The 16,243-nt window shown below is 39.0% G+C and overlaps 1 protein-coding gene across 3 annotated transcripts in view; it reads left to right on the top strand.

Annotated features, from left to right (window-relative positions):
- The window catches only part of LOC103041366 (BTB/POZ domain-containing protein kctd15), a 61,709-nt gene extending 46,356 nt beyond the window's left edge, over positions 1-15,353 (top strand). For all 3 annotated transcript variants that reach the window (XM_007251852.4, XM_007251851.4, XM_015606487.3), the window contains exon 5: positions 7,940-15,353. In XM_007251852.4, the coding sequence (XP_007251914.3) occupies positions 7,940-8,098 (159 nt within the window). In that variant the 3' untranslated portion in view covers positions 8,099-15,353. The remainder of the gene's footprint in view (positions 1-7,939) is intronic.
- The last annotated feature ends 890 nt before the right edge of the window (positions 15,354-16,243 follow it).

Below are 16,243 nucleotides of genomic sequence, written 5' to 3' on the forward strand. Positions count from 1 at the left end.
GTCAGATCGAGGCTTCTCCCTTAATGCCCTTGCAATTCACTAACACACACACACACACACACAGATATACCCGGCGAGAACAAAAAAAAAAAACGCTCATTTTCCTCAGCAGCCATGTTTTTCTCTCCTTTTAAAAAACGAGAGAATGAAAGAACAGAACCAGAGAAAAATGATATGCATAATTTACACGCTCCTCCTTTTAAAGACCCTGCTCCTCTGCCTGTTTCAGAAAGACTCCAGCTCCACGCCGCCCCGAGCAATTCAAACACACGTATTGCATTTTTTAATACCATACTTACAATTTCTCAAACAGCCTAAACCGCTTTGTACTTCTTTTATAGATTTTTAAATGGCTTGCAATATAATTAATTGGCCGCATCAACTAACACAACATTTTCTCTCTCGCGCTCTGTTTACCGCTGGAGCCGGGCTTTCTCTCAGCTCACATCCGTCTCAAATGGACGAGGAAGGAGCTTTTAACTGCTCTCATTAAAGCCACCACCGCCCCCCCCTCACCCCCCCACAGGACCCCAACACACACACACACACACACACACCAGTACACACCAGTGCCCTGAGCGACCAGCAGTGAACAAACCTTTTCTCTTTTCACAAACATCTGACTGACCTTTTGACCTCAGAGCATGAACTCAGTCTCACCTGATGTTAAATTGTGCTTCACTAGTTTTCCCCCAGTCCTGAATCTCACACAGAAACACACACTGTAACATATACTTGTTACTGCTGCAACATTTGATTTACATTATTAGTTTAAAGATCAAATTTTAACAGGATTCAATATTCCAACATTAATGTTTCTTCACAGAGCATAAGAACGTCATCTTGTCAAAACATCACATCTTTAAATATAAACTTTATATTTTTTATACTTTATAATCTTAAAATTAGTACAGTTAAGTTAATGCCCTTTAATTTACTTTATTAGACATGTTCTTAACATTAATGTATATTTATATAATGGAAATGTTCTAGAATAGAAAATATATATAAAAGTAATATTGTTAATGTAACAGTAATACTTTTAACTCTAATGTACTGTAGTTTAAGTTAAATATTTGTAACTTTGTTTTTAACATGTGGCATAAATGTTCTATAACATAAGTTAATATAACCTATGTTTTAACTTAAGTTTTATAACAGAAGTTAATTTAAGCAATTTACATGTTCTATAATTTGTCTTAATATAAATGTGTTCTGTTTTGTTAAGTTAACTGGAGTGAAACTACAGTGTTCTATAAAATAAATTAACGTAACAAAAATGTTCCATAACGTCAGTAACATTAATGTTAATATTTAAATAATGTAATGCAAATATTAATAACTTTGATATAAGTGAAACTAATGGAAATATTGTAAATGAACTATCTTTCCAACATGCATTATTGGGATTTTCTTCCACACATATTATTTAAACAGGTTTTAATGTATCTTGTCTATATTTGTAGCTGTATTTTGGTGCTGATAGGATAACACTCTGCAAAGAGTGAATTTCTTAACCTGGGTTCTGAAGGCCCACTGCTCCCAACACACCTGATCTACTAATCAGCTCAATAACAGAACCTTACAGTGGGTGTTAAAGCAGGAATATCACTAAAATGTGCAGAACCTCCAGGAGTAAGGGAAATCTGGCTGGGTGGTAAATTGCTGATATGCACAGCTTTGACAGGACTGGAGGACTGGAGCGTCTCCATCCAGTGCGAGATCACAGCTTTAGCACTTTTTATTTATCTCCAGAAAAATAGCAGGAGAAGCTGAGTAAACACACCCGCCACACAACAGCGCAGGAATTCACACACTAATAAATACAACCTGCCCTGTGATACAGAGCCAACAGAGAGAGAGAGAGAGAGAGAGAGAGAGAGAGAGAGAGAGAGAGAGAATAAAGAATACAGGACAGGCAGACAGAGGAAAAGAGCAAAGAATGATGAAGAGAATCAATCAAGAAAGAGAGAAATAATAGAGTGAGGGAGAAGGGATAGAGGAAGTGATTGAAGGGAAAAGTAAGGGAATGAGAGAAGGAAAACAGAAGGGAAAAGAGAAGCAATTAAAAGTATTCATGCATTGAAAAAGAGGAAGAGAAAGCACAGAAATAGAAAAAAAAGAGATAGAGAAAGTAATATAAAAAAGAACAAATAGAAAGGACAGAATAGAGAGAGAAGAAATACAGATAGACAGAGGAAAAGGTTACAGAGAGAGCAGAAGAAGAGTAAAGAATGATGGAGAGACGGAATATTGAAAGAACAAAAGCAAGAGACAGGGTGAGGAGATATAGAGAGAGAATGAATAGAGAAAGAGAGAAATAATAGAGAGTAATAGAGAGTGAGGGAGAAGGGATAGAGGAAGTGACAGAACAAGAGAGGAAGAGATTGAGAGAAAGAAAGCAGAAGTGAAAAGAGAAGGAATTAAGAGTTAAAACATGCATAGAAAAAGAGGCAGAGAAAGCAGAGAAATAGAGAGAAGATATAGAGAAAGAATAGATAGAGAGAAGGAATATCGAAAGGACAAAAGCAAGAGACAGAGTGAGGGGATATATAGAGAGAATGGACAGAGAAAGAAAGAAATAATAGAGAGTGAGAGAAGGGATAGAGGAAGTGATTGAAGGGAAGAGGCAGGGATTGAGAGAAGGAAAGCAGAAGGGAAAAGAGAAGCAATTAAAAGTGTTCATGCATTGAAAAAGAGGAAGAGAAAGCACAGAAATAGAGAAAAGAGATATAGAAAGAACAAATAGAAAGGGTACAGGATACAGAGAAAGAGAGCGAAGGAATACAGCAGAAGGAGAGTAAAGAATGATGGAGAAACGGAATATTAAAAGAACAAAAGCAAGAGACAGAGAGTAAGGGGATATAGAAAGAGAATGAATAGAGACAGAGAGACGTAAGGGAGAAGGAATAGAGGAATTGATTGAAGGGAATAGGAAGAGATTGAGAGAAAGAAAGCAGAAGGGAAAAGAGAAGGAATTAAAAGTGAGAACATGCATTGAAAAAGAGTAAAAGAAAGCACAAATAAAGAAAAAAGAGAGAAGGAAATAAATAAAGAACAAATAGAGAAAATGAATATCGAAAGGACAAAAGCAAGAGACAGAGAGCGAGGTGATATAACGAGAGAATGGATAGAGAAAGAAATAATAGAGAGTGAGATAGAGGAAGAGATTAAAGGGAACAGGAAAGGATTGAGAGGAGAAAGAAAGGAGAAGGGAAAAGAGAAGAGAATTAAGAGTGAGAAAGGCATAGAAAAGAGAAACTGAAAGCACAGATATAGAGACAAGAGAAACAAATAGAAAATGAATAGAAAGGAAAGAGATACAGAGAGAGGAAAAGGAGGAGAGGTAGATGTTGACTGAGAAAAAGAGTGAAGGAGAGTGTATGGTTATGGAATGATGGAGAGGAGGGATAGAGAGTAAGAGAAGAGGCATACGGTACGCAATAGAAGAGAAGAAAGAAGAATAAAATCGAGAGATGGACAGAAAAAACGCCTAATAGAGAAAGCATGAATATAGAGAGAAGGGATATAGAGAGAAGAAATAGAAAGAGGTAGAAAAAGAAGGAGGAAGGACGGGGAACTAGAAGGAAAGTCAGAAACAGAAGGGATAGAGGAAGATAGGAAGGATAGAAAGAGGGTGACAGAGATGACAGCAAAAAAGGATCTTCAAAAACGAGGGAGGAGAGAATGAGAAGTTGAAGAAGGGAAGGGTTAAGAGAATTCATTACAAAGAAGAAAAACATGAGACTAACATATGTTGAAGCACACACACAGTTCCTGTATGCGTGCGTGTGTGTGTGTGTGTGTGTGTGTGAGACGTCCCAAAGCTGGAGCTGTCCGAGTGACTCCATACATCATGGTGATTGAGCGCAGGGATCAGCACGGATGCGATCTTTCCTCCATCACCCTGACAGCAACAGAACCGCCGAGAGAGGAGAGAGCATGTCCCTGCTGACGGCTCTGACACACACACACACACACACACACACGCGCGCGCACACGCACACACACACACCTTTTACACAGACTAGTATTGGGACACCCGTTTATTGTTCCTTCTGGAAATCATGAGTAATAATAAAGAGTTTATCCTGTTTTTGCTGGAGTAACTGTCTCTCCTGTCCAGGGAAGACATTATACTATTATTTTGTAAAACTGCTCCAAGGCTGTTGAACACTGGATGTGTGATGTCACACCAAGCAGCCCCTAAACATTTTAACCATTGTTTTTAACGGAGCACTGTTTAATGTCTTGTCATGTTCATTCTATAATTAAACATTCAATTAAAACTCATCCCAAAAGTATTGGATGGAGCTCCATCATTCCAGAGAACACAGTTCCACTTTATACCACTCTAGCACATGCCTGGGGTTACAGAGTCTGAGTGCAAAATTTTAGCAAAAACTTTATTTGAAAACTTTCTATCTGTTGTCCGTCTTGCTGGTGTCACAGTGCTGTTAGCCAATTAGAGGCCATTTGTTGGCTGGTTCGCTTGTTTACCTCCCCTCACTCCTCCACCGGACTAAAGCAGCATTATAACAGATCAGATCAAACAGCTCACATGACATTCATTCATACTAAAGACCATATTACTAAAGACATTTTAAAATGAATAAAAAAGATGGAATGAGACCTTTTGTTTTAGTTGGTTGTTTGGTTTGGTATTAACTGCAAAAATTACAATTTATTGTATGATAAATCGATTAATATTGAATATCGTGACAGGCCTGCTGTTACATAAGATTTGAATGTTGTTTATGTGAGTTTTAGAATTTTTGACAAACTATTGTTTTAAATCTACTTTGGTGGAACAGTTTTTTTTAAGTTGTCAGTTTTTCACAGGTCTTTTAATTGACAGACTTACTGTGATGCATGATGCACATATGGTATATATATATATATATATATATATATATATATATATATATATATATATATATAGTACGTTAAGTTTGGACACACCTCTTCTTAATTAGTGTTTTAATTTTTTTCTTCTTTTTCCTACACTGAATGAAATAAATGAAATAAAAGTCATCCAAATTTTAAACAAACCAAAATATTCTGTGAATTATTTAGGTTCTTTTATCTGGGGTTAAGCTGTAAACATGTGGATACTGAGGCTGGTAACTCTGATTAACTTATCCTGTGCAACAGAGATAACTCTTGCTTGACCTTTTCCTGGGGAGATCCTGATGAGTGCCAGTTCCATCATAATGTTTTTGATGTTCTTTGCACTTGCACTTGAGGATAATTTCTAATTTCTAGTAAGTTCTTGAAATTTCTGCTTTCAAAAGTTTCCCAGGAGTTCCAGCACTGCCAGCTGTATCTGTAGTTTGGTATCTTTTTGCTAGTCTGTGTGCAGACGGCACTGCACCCTCTCCCCAGTCTTAATCTCTGAATGAGAACATTTGGTCTCAGCGTCGCACACATTAAAAACTATTAGGCAGATTAGTGTGATGCAGTAATCAAGGCTGGGCGTGCGAGATGCTTTCTGGAATAGTTCCGGCTCGCTGTGCTGTGCTGTGCTGTGTGTCAGTAGATTGGTGAGAGTGATGCTTGGGCAGGCCTGATCGTTACTGCTCTCAGCAGGTCTGCGATTGAGAGAAAGGGGAGGAAAAGAGAGAGACAGAAAAATAGAGAGATAAGGAAGCAAAATGAGCTTAATGGAGATATTGTAGACATGAGCTTTAGCAAGAGAAAGATAGCGTGAGTGAAATGGTGCATCTGTTGTAGTACTGCTAACTTCTGCTTAACTGCTGCTTTACAGTTTTACCTCTTTAGAAAAAGTGCAGTCGATCAGAAAACACACGCCCACTTTTTTTAAAGTTCACTTCTTTAGTTTTAGCATTGGAGCTATAAGGCTAATGAAGCTAACAGGTGAGGGAAGCTTAGACCCCACCAATAAGCATTGAGCAGTCTGCATTAATCAGACTAGTTAACCCATGTGGAAACATTAAGTATTCTTCACTATTAGACATAATGTGATGCAGGATGCGCTGTTATATTTACAGTACCAGTCAAAAGTTTGGACACACCTCTTCTTAATCCAAGTTTGTATTTTTTTATTTTTTTCCGTACATTATAAATGAATACTGAAGTCATCCAGATTATAAAGGAGCACATAATGGAGCACATCTTATATGGGGGGCTGTTAACGTGCAGTTTCTGAGGCTGCTAACTCTAATGAACTTATCATGTACAACAGAGGAAACTCTTGCTCTTCCTTTTCTGGGGCAGTTCTGATGAGTGCCAGTTTCATCATAACATTTTAGATATTTTTTGCAACTGAACTTGAGGACAATTTTTTCGGATTTACTACACTTTGCTCCCGAACACATTAAGAGGGCAGGAATTCAAGTAATTAACTCTACTAACAGCTGTTAACTGAACGCCATTTTTTAAATAATAAAAAGAAAAATACAGAATTTAAAGTGTGTTTAAACTTTTCACTGGTACTGTATATATTAACAAATGAACAATATACAGCCAAAAGCAGTAATAGAAGTCATACAGTTTGACGTTTAGGATCCTAGGTTGAGTTTTAAAGATAACAGCGATTTATACAGTGCCAGAAAGCACATTAGAGCAGAGGTTTCAAAGTCCCACATATGAAGTTATTGTTTATTTGGACCTGGACTTTTTAAGGTTAAAAAAAAAAACAATAACTCATAGCACAACATTATACCGCCTTTATATATGTACCATCTATATATTTTGAAGCATTTCTTTTGGTTTTAAAATTTTAACACAAGATAAAAGTGATGACATGACACAAAATGTTTCTGATCTACATTACATTGTGTAAATTAGTGAGATCTCGGTCTCCCCCCACTCCCCAAAAACAATTCTGCACAGCCACAGTACTGTGTTAGTTCGGCTTACCTTTGCATCATCTGTGTTTGGACAGGAAATAACTGTCCTGGGAATTAAAGTCTGGGTGCTTTGAGTAAAAGAGAGAGTTTCATTGTATTTAACGACGGGAAAAGTATGTCTAGTGTGGCTTGAAATGTGCAAAAGAAATGAACTACTTGAACTTAGTTAATCATGGATGTGTTTTGAGCGTAACGTGAAATAAACCAGTGTTTATAAATCGGTGCATCAGTCGTTGTTCCCTTTAAGAGCCAGGGGTGCTCTGACTTGCTCTGCGGATTGGTATTTTAATGCCGCAGTGCTTCTGCGCTTCTCAGCTGAGGAAACTGTCCTGCTTGTTCATGATGTAAAAGTATTTGAGCAGCTTATTTTCAGGAACAGAAATGTTTTTAAATTTTGTATTCAGTTGATATAAAAGTTGGGTTTGTGCACTGCTGCTATGATTGGGGTGTACATTCAATGAGTGCATGTGGCGTGCCTGTGTTACAAAGATAGCAATGAATATCTGACTGTTGACTTCTGTCTAGGTTGTTTTCAGTCAGTGGCCCACCTGTGTTTTTCATTGCCAAGATAGCAATACACCAGAAATTGACCTCATCAGCGTAGATAAATTCACAAGCACTGTTGCTATTTAATCAATACAGGCACATGGTGTGAAAATGACTGTTGGCAGAGCGAAAGATATCAATGAGCATCATGAAGTGCCTTGCTCAGGGTGTAAGATAAGGCTCTTGGTGTTTGTTCTGATCTGGTTGCTGAGGGAACTGCACAGCGAGTTGCTGTTTTTTGTTGTAGGACGGCGAATAGGTAAACACTGGCACCAGATTTCGCTTTGGGATTTACAGATGTTTCTTCCATAAACACACCCAGAGGGATTAAAGGAGATGAATAATCTCTCTCTCTCTGACTCTCTTTCTTTTTCTTTCTTTCTCTTTCTCTCTCTCTCCTTACTGTGTTTAAGGCCCAGCCCTCCACTCCTCATTCGTTTAAGGTTCTACTATCAGAAGGAATATGTGATATATTTAAAATACTGATTCTAACTCTCTGTGCTCTCTCTCTTGTTCTGCAGGTGCTGGAGCGTTTGTTCCAGAAGGGTTTCAGCGTGGCGGCATCATGTGGGGGCGGAGTCGACTCTTCCCAGTTCAGCGAGTACGTCCTGTGTCGCGAGGATAGGCGGAGCCAGTCCATGAACACGCCCATCAGGATAAAACAGGAGCCGCTGGACTAGAGGCCACACAGACTTCCCATCCGAGACTTAACACAACCCAGTTACACACAAACACATTCACACACACACATATACATACATTTACACTCACTGTGTGCTCACACAAACACACACACACACACACATTTAAACACATGTACAGACTCGGATACAGACGCCTGTTAGCTTCGCCGGCTCTGAAGTGGAATGTAATGTATACAAACACAACAAACGAATAAAAAACAGCGAATTCCTCACCTCACCGAACTCAAGAGAAACCCAAAGAACTACAGTGTGAACTACAGAGCGAACTACAGAAGGGGCTCAGCCAATCCTGCCTGGTGACGAAACTAAAAAGAACAATGACCGTGAGCCGCCCCTCTCTCTCAGTGCAGTGTGAACCGGTGTGTTCTCCTCGTCTCGTGTCGCCGTGTGAGGCATGTGTGTGGTGTTTGTGCGCCGGTTGCTCAAGGCTGGACTCAGAAGAGAGCTGGACTTCCAACAACCAACACGAGAAACCAAGAAAACTCTGAGTGAAGCGAAGCAAAGCGCGGGGCGTTCGACTCAACAGACGACGGACTGACTCAGTGAACAGGGGGTCCGGCTTCTATACATCCGCCAAACCGATTGTTTCACGTTAAATACTGTTGTTTATAAAAATGCAGCGTTTCCTCCCAACATGATGTACACAATCATTAATACTAGGATTATTTGTTCTCCTCTTATTTTTGTTCAGTTTTTATCGGTATGTTTGTTTTAGCTTTCTTTTGTTATATGAAGGATGAATGTGAGTGGTGTTTTGAAGTCATTAGGTTGGGGGGGTGGGAGTTTCCTGGCGCTGCTTTCGCTGAGAAACACTATTATGGCCCGAGGCAGGGCAGTTAACGCAGTGTGGACTGTAATGCATTCAGAGCCCAGAGAAGGCCTCTTTGTTTAAAGAGAGCTGCGAGCAAACACGAGTATTCTGAAAAACCCTTCCTACAGAAACAGGTAACAGAGAGAAGTGTATATAATTCGATTCTCATGACAAGTCTTTAGACATATCCTTCAGAATTCCACATAAGCTACATGTCGGGAAGAGCAGTGTGGTCTGGAACAGCTTCTGTCGAGATCAAAAGACGCTACAGACTCAAGAGTGAATTTGAGCGTCCTTTTCGTTCGCCACCTCGTTCGTAACTGAGGCCAGAAGCGTGGCGGCTCGCCGGAAAAACGGGAGGTGAAGCTAAAACATGTTGGGAAACAGCCAAGATTGTGTCAAACGCTCCATCGTACATGCTTGACTACATACTTTTGCACTTAAACAAATATGGAAGGCAAAGGCTCGGCCGTTTCGGTGCAGATTTGCCTTGCCCTCCAGCTATCGTGAGAACAAGCAGCTTTTCCAATGCAAGCCCACCGTGCCAAAAGACTTCAGCGTGTACCGAGTTTAAGGAGCCCTGATAGGATGAGGTCATTAGCCGTGAATGCGTTTTCTTCATGTTTTCGTAACAAATTAAGTGCTGTTCTCAAATTAAGAAGCAGGTTCTTTAAGATCTGGGTCAGATTTAGGCCAAGATTTCAAATCTGGGGATTTTTGCTGGACGTTTAAACACTAGAAATGGCACAGTGCCACTTTTTATTTCTGATATTGAGTCACACAGATCCTGTTTACACCTGTTTTAATCAATGTATCCTTCCTGAGTATCAGGATTAGGCTGGAGATATACTTGCTGTTTGGTCATGCGTTCACATAGACGACTGGCTGTGGTGTGAACGTAACTGTTTACATACTTGCCTCTGTTCTATGTGGAGGCTGTGTTACTGGAGGCTTCCACTAGAGGGCAGCTCAGATGTCTGATGTATGCTGATGTTGATCTCTCTCCAGCTGTTCTGATGTATATATTCTGAATGCATATTTGTCACTATGCAGCAGCAAGCAGCAAAACCACATCATACAGATGCTCATCAAAACTGTCCATCAGTTTGAAGCTGCCGAGTGCTGCACTGCCCCCTGGCGCTTTTGCGTGTACTGCACTACGCGTACATGTTGAGTGTTAATTTCTGAAGGGCGTGCACAACCATGCACCAAATGGACACAGGATACACCAAGCTTAACAGCAAGTATATCAGTATATCTTTACCTTTACCATTCATTCACACTGTGAACAGAGTGATCATTCATTTCTAATGAGAGGGCGTGATTTGTTGCCGCGACATAGCGTGAAGCAGCAGGCAGCAAATAAACAGACAGAGTTGATATTTTCTCAACTTTAAGCAAATTAATTAATTATGATGCGCTGAAGCGACATTATCACAGATTGGCCGAAACAAGGGTCTGCAGCGTCTGCTCTGTGAACCTTTGATTTCTGTGTATTTCGTTCATATTCCCAACAGTGTGAATGGTTCCAACAAGACAGAGAGGATTATAAACACTGTTTCTGCTTTATATGATGCAGTTTTGCTTAAATACAGGGGAAATTTCGAGTAAAATATAGCTTGGAAGAAAGTAGTGCATATCTCAATAGGTAGTTTGCTAGCATGCTAACAGCTACAGCGCTAACAGCCTCAAGAAACAAGAGTGGGGCGACACAAGCAACTTGTCGCCTTCCAGTGTGAACGCAAGGTTAGGGTCAGGAACAATTTCAACAACCAAATCTCCTCTTAATACAACTGAAATACCAGGGCAAGGATCAAATTTGCATAGTCCACCATACAGTATAAATGCATGTGACAAAAACCTCATCAGGATACAATCCAAATACTATTCACACCATGTGACCAGGTGTAAACAGGGTCAACTGATACTGACATCCGATTTTAAAGAATAGTAAAGAAAAGATCATAGAGCTTTTTCTGTTCATAAAAAAAGCAGATAGTGACCCGTGCTCTTGAAAATAAAAGTGCTACAGTAGCTTCTTTAACTGATGCCCCAGATGAACCATTTCTGCTTCCATACAGAGCCCTGTTTGTGAAAGAGATCTGTGGGAAGAAGTGTATATAAATGTTCTTTACCTATTTAAAGGATCTTCACATTCCCATCCTTTACAAAATTGGCTTGTCATGGAACTGAAATTAATCTTCTATGGTGTCACTCAAAGGACCAGTTGGAATCAGCTTTATTCAGGCTTGAATGCAGATTTTCAGCTGAATGCACAGTTTCTTTTTAGCATCTGGTTTCACGGATTTTTCTTTCTCATATGAACATGAATAGGGTGCAAAAGTTTGAGTCATTTTAGAGCATTTCTATTGGTCAATTTCGGTCATTTATCTTGACCTTCTGCCACAATATAAAGAGCATAAACAATTACAGCAAAAAGATACAAGGTCTTTGTGTGATTATCAGATTTTTTTTTTTGATATCATTCTGAAAACAAGAAAGCAGATTTTTTGGAATTTTTGTCCTAAAATATATTTTAAGAACCAATAATTGAAAATTGACGACACAAATATTACTATAATCAATTATTTATATTTATTTAAATAAAAACTCCCTTCCAGCTAAAGCTGATCCAGCTCAGATTCAGGCCAAAAACTTTTCCCTGACTTTTGGAGCTGAAACCCAGAATGAACCACAAAACTCAACAGAGCAGAAAAAGTCCAGAAACTCAGAACAAACAAACACACAAGAGGTCAGCCACCCCCCGTCTGATCCACCACACTCATCCTCACACACATCTCCACATCAAACAAGCAAGAAAGAACAAGTTCTGCCCATTCTTTTTAAGTGTGTGTGTGTGTGTGTGTGTGTATCGTACAAATCCCAAACGATTTTGATCAAAAAAATAAACCCGCCCATTTTTGATCTGCTTGGTCAAAGGCAGACTCATTTAAAGAGCTGGAGAAGTTCCTAAGCAGGAAAAAAGATCTCCTCATTAGCACGTTAGCGTTAGCATAGTGCTAATGGTCATTAGGGGGGCCGGGTAGTTTAAAGTTTGTACTAAGTTCAGATCAGAGGGTTTGGGTGTAGTGTTTGCTTTTTGATTAAAAAGCCTGTAGAAAGAGAAAGTGTGTGTGTGTGTGTGTGTGTGGTTGGGTGTGTGTGTGGATTTAAAGGCCTGGAGCAGAAACATGCCCCCCGTAGGGAAGCCTAATCACAGCGGGCTTTGTTCTGACCCAGACTGGGCTCGACCCTCTCATCCACTCCACCACAAAGGGAATGGTCAACCACTGCTTTCATGTGTCGAGTGTGTGTATGTGTGTTTGGAGTGTGTGTGTGTGTGTGTGTGTATGTGTGTCCCAGAGGCTCTGAGACTAGCAGTGCCAGTGGAGATGTAAGTTCCCTCCTACTGTGTGGACCCCTCATAGCCACCTACAGGACCCCTGCAGTTACACACACACACACACACACACACACACACACTCAGTAACACAGCAGCAGTCCGACACTCCCAGGCCCAAAAACTACAAAACCTTCCATTTGTAAGTCGAGCAGACCAGCTGAAGTTGACAGAAGTGCTGAGCGATTCCTGAAGGAATAAAAAAATCAATTGAACCTGATAGATCACCATTCTCAGATCCTCAGATCAGCCAAGGCATGTTCTATTTGATATCTGACCCCATGCTTCCTTAGTTTACAATGAAACATGCTAGGCTAATATTGCTAACAAACTCTGAAACTATAAACTGAGATTTCCCTCGCTCGGGTTTTAAAAATACATTCATCCGCACAGAGACGAAAACACTTAATGCCAAAAGAGATCTCAACACACCACAAAGAAGGAAGAATACACAGAGGTTAAATCCCAAACCCTGAACTCCCTAAGTAGTGTACTATCACAAGTCACAGGATTAATAATTCTGGACCTAAACAGAGCATTATGACCCCTATTTTAGTAATCAGTAGGCGCGCAGCTTGATTTAGGGCATGTCAGTGTGTCTTTGCTATCATACATCGAGAAAATGTGCAAAAGGCATGTACTTATTCTCTTAATTAAATTAATTAAGGTGCGCTCTGACTTTGGTGGATTGCTATTTTAACAGTGCAGCTACCTAGACATTTCTACTCTCTTTTTTTTGTTGATATAAAAGTTGGGTTTGTGCACTGCTGCCTGTTGTTTGTGTGTGTGTAACAAGTGGGGGTGCACACGTATTGAGTGTGTGTGGCGCACCTGCAGTGCCAAGATAGCAGTGAACCTCTGACTGTTGACTAGGTTCTAGTCAGGCAGTGGTGCACCTATGTTTTCTTTTGCCAAGATAGCAATACACCAGAAATTTTCCTAAACACACTTTGTTTCGAGACCACCATACCCATCAGTGTACGACGCAGACGCAAGGTGTGTACATAGACTGTTGGCGGTGTGTAAGATAGCAATGAACATTACAACGCACCTTGAGTAGAGTTAAAGATAGGGCCCTATATATTTTCGGTGGGCTGTATTTCTTGGCCGTCTGAGGGATCCCTTGAAGGCATATGAGAAACCAAGAAAGTCTAGGGTGCTGATGAGCTACCAATACATTGCCTATTGAATTGCCCAAATGGACTGAAAGTAGCATTGCAACTTCCATTTTTTAAAGAGCAATCATCAATCAGAAATAAATTTCTGATTTCTGAAATGTTGTCTGTTAAATAAAAAAAACTTCAGAATTGGTATGAGGAATTCAGTAGATAATTGATGATAAATTAGTAAGTTGTTACTTTAATGTCAGTTGATGTAACAACAGATAGTGCTTAAAGTGGGCCAGAACTGAAGTCCTTGTAGAATAGAACTCTGTGGTTATCTGCTTATGAAACAAACTATTCCTGAGGTATCATCAGATTTGATCAGTGCTTTAAAATATGTTTTTAAAACGTTAATTTGAGTATTTAATAGTATTTTATATCTACATTCATACAGATCAGTGCTTGGTCTTGTGTGACTGGAGATATCTGCCCAGGAGTGCTGCAAATATAGCACCTATTGAACTGTAGGAATGGGACAAAATATTGATATTGTGATGTACTGGTTTTGTACGCAATACATTATCAATATGTGGCGTCAAATATGGATAGTTGTGAGTGAAACATATATTTTACCCTCTTCAGAAACACAGATGCCATGAATTATCATAGAGAATTGTTTTTATATTTTTTCCATATATTAAGTATCGCACAATCACAATATCGGGATATCTTCATTATCATGAGATACCCTGTGATTCCTACCCCTATTAAACAGACTGTAAGGACTTTGGTTTCCCCCACTAGTGCCATAATATCATCAATCCTCCTCTAGTCACAGTGTAGCCAACAAGCTGATTGGCTGGATTTTAATGTAAACAGACGCCATGTTGAGCAATAGGAGAACTTTCATTCATACCATTCATTCAGTATTTTAACCAGTGACTTGTATTTCAATTTATAACATACCAGTAGAACCATTAGTACTACTTCCAGGTCTGTTTATAATCATTAATAGTGAATCATGTTCACAATGTGAAAGGGCAGCTGGCTTTTTCAAATGATTAAATGTTTAAAAACATTGAGATTTTAAAGTAATGATGTTTTTTTGATTGATTCAGATTCCGGTATGAAAGATGGTTTAATTATTCTAATTATTCTGAAGTGTCTCAAAAATATGCAAAAACTTAGTTTCTTTGTGTTGCCGGCAATTATTATTTTTTTTATTTTTTGGTGATTTTAGCAAACAACAACTCAAAATCTCACCAAGACACGATTCAATCTGCTCCATTAGAAACACACCCAGTCCGCCATATGCAGTTATTATACAAATGAGTCAGAAATAGGTTCAGCAGACACGCTCACCTGGGTTTCTTCACGAGGTTCTAAACAGTGTTCACAGGCACAGCTTGAAGCCCGTATGGTTTTCAGATTCATGGGTTTCAGTGAGAAAAGCAAAAAAAAAAAGAATTTTTGGTCAGAAGCATCTCTGGGTTGGAGTCACTGAGCTCTGTTAGCAGTCAGCAGGTGCAGCAGGTGTAGCAGGCGGCTGGTATTATGTACAGTTATTTGTAAATCTAAAGATCAGGATGCTGTTTTCTCTCTCGAGGCCTAAAAACAGACAGAGATCCTGAACGTTCTTATTAAAGAACAAAAAAAAAAAAAGAGAAAGAAAATCATTAATCTGCGAGCAATATGTTGTGTACATATGGATTAAAAAAAAGAAGAAAAGAAAAAAACATTTCAAAATGTATACCAAGGTGAAAATTATTATTTAATGTTTTAATAATTACACTGTGGTATTCAAAGGGCATGTGTTTGTTAACAGTGTCTCCATGTTTCTTTTTGTTTGTTTGTTTTTATTATTTTTCTTTTTTTATTTACTTGCATATTTGCTATAATAAAAAGATTTACTGTTTATTCGAGATGTGGACCTTTTTCTTTAACTTCATTATGCTCATACAAACCACTGTATTTATATTACCATATTTAAGAAAAAAATATTTTCCCAAAAATCGACATTGTGCTTTATAATTCAGTGTACTTTAGGTATGAATTGTACCAGTCAGGTATTAGGGAGCAGTAAAGCCACTCTGCTGAAGTACAGAGTTATACAGGAGTTTCAGTGAAGTTTCTCCAGCACTGAGGCTGCAGCTGCATTAGCATTAGCCGCTAACTGCAGCGCTAGCTCTTTCACCTGTCAGAGGTGAGTATATCAGACTGTTTAACATGTTAAAACAAGCTACGCAGGACGAACTGCTAGCTGAGAGCTTATGGGAGCATTCGGGGTTTCTCAGTCTAGTGCTATCGGGCAAAATTCACTAGTGCTAACCGTGCCTAGCGCTGCTAACTGTGACTGGCTAGCGCTGCTAAAGCTGTACAGCTGCTAATGCTGTAAAGCTGCTAATGCTGTAAAACTGAGTAAAACCTGTAGCATTTCTTTAGATTTCTCTTAGATCAGTATATAGTCTATACTTTTTTTTAGTATTCATCCTGTAGAACTCTGAAAAGAAGAACTTTTAAAGGAAAAATTACTCCCCTGAGAGTATAGAAAGTGATAGCGAGTGATATACTTACTCATTCAATATGTTTTCTTTCTTTTTATGATTTTTTTTTTTCAGATTGTAAATTTAATATTAAAGACAATATTAAAGTTATACAGGAACACATGCTGATTTATACTGTAAACTAAAGTGTTTTTTTCTACTTTGGATTCTTCTAAGTATCACATTTATCTTTGAGGACAGATCTGCACACTCTTGGTATTTTAATCTCAGTGTCTTCATGAGGGAGAGTCACCTGGAATAGTT

The sequence above is a fragment of the Astyanax mexicanus genome, chromosome 9 (genome assembly GCF_023375975.1).
Source record: "Astyanax mexicanus isolate ESR-SI-001 chromosome 9, AstMex3_surface, whole genome shotgun sequence".
NCBI lineage: Eukaryota > Metazoa > Chordata > Actinopteri > Characiformes > Acestrorhamphidae > Astyanax > Astyanax mexicanus.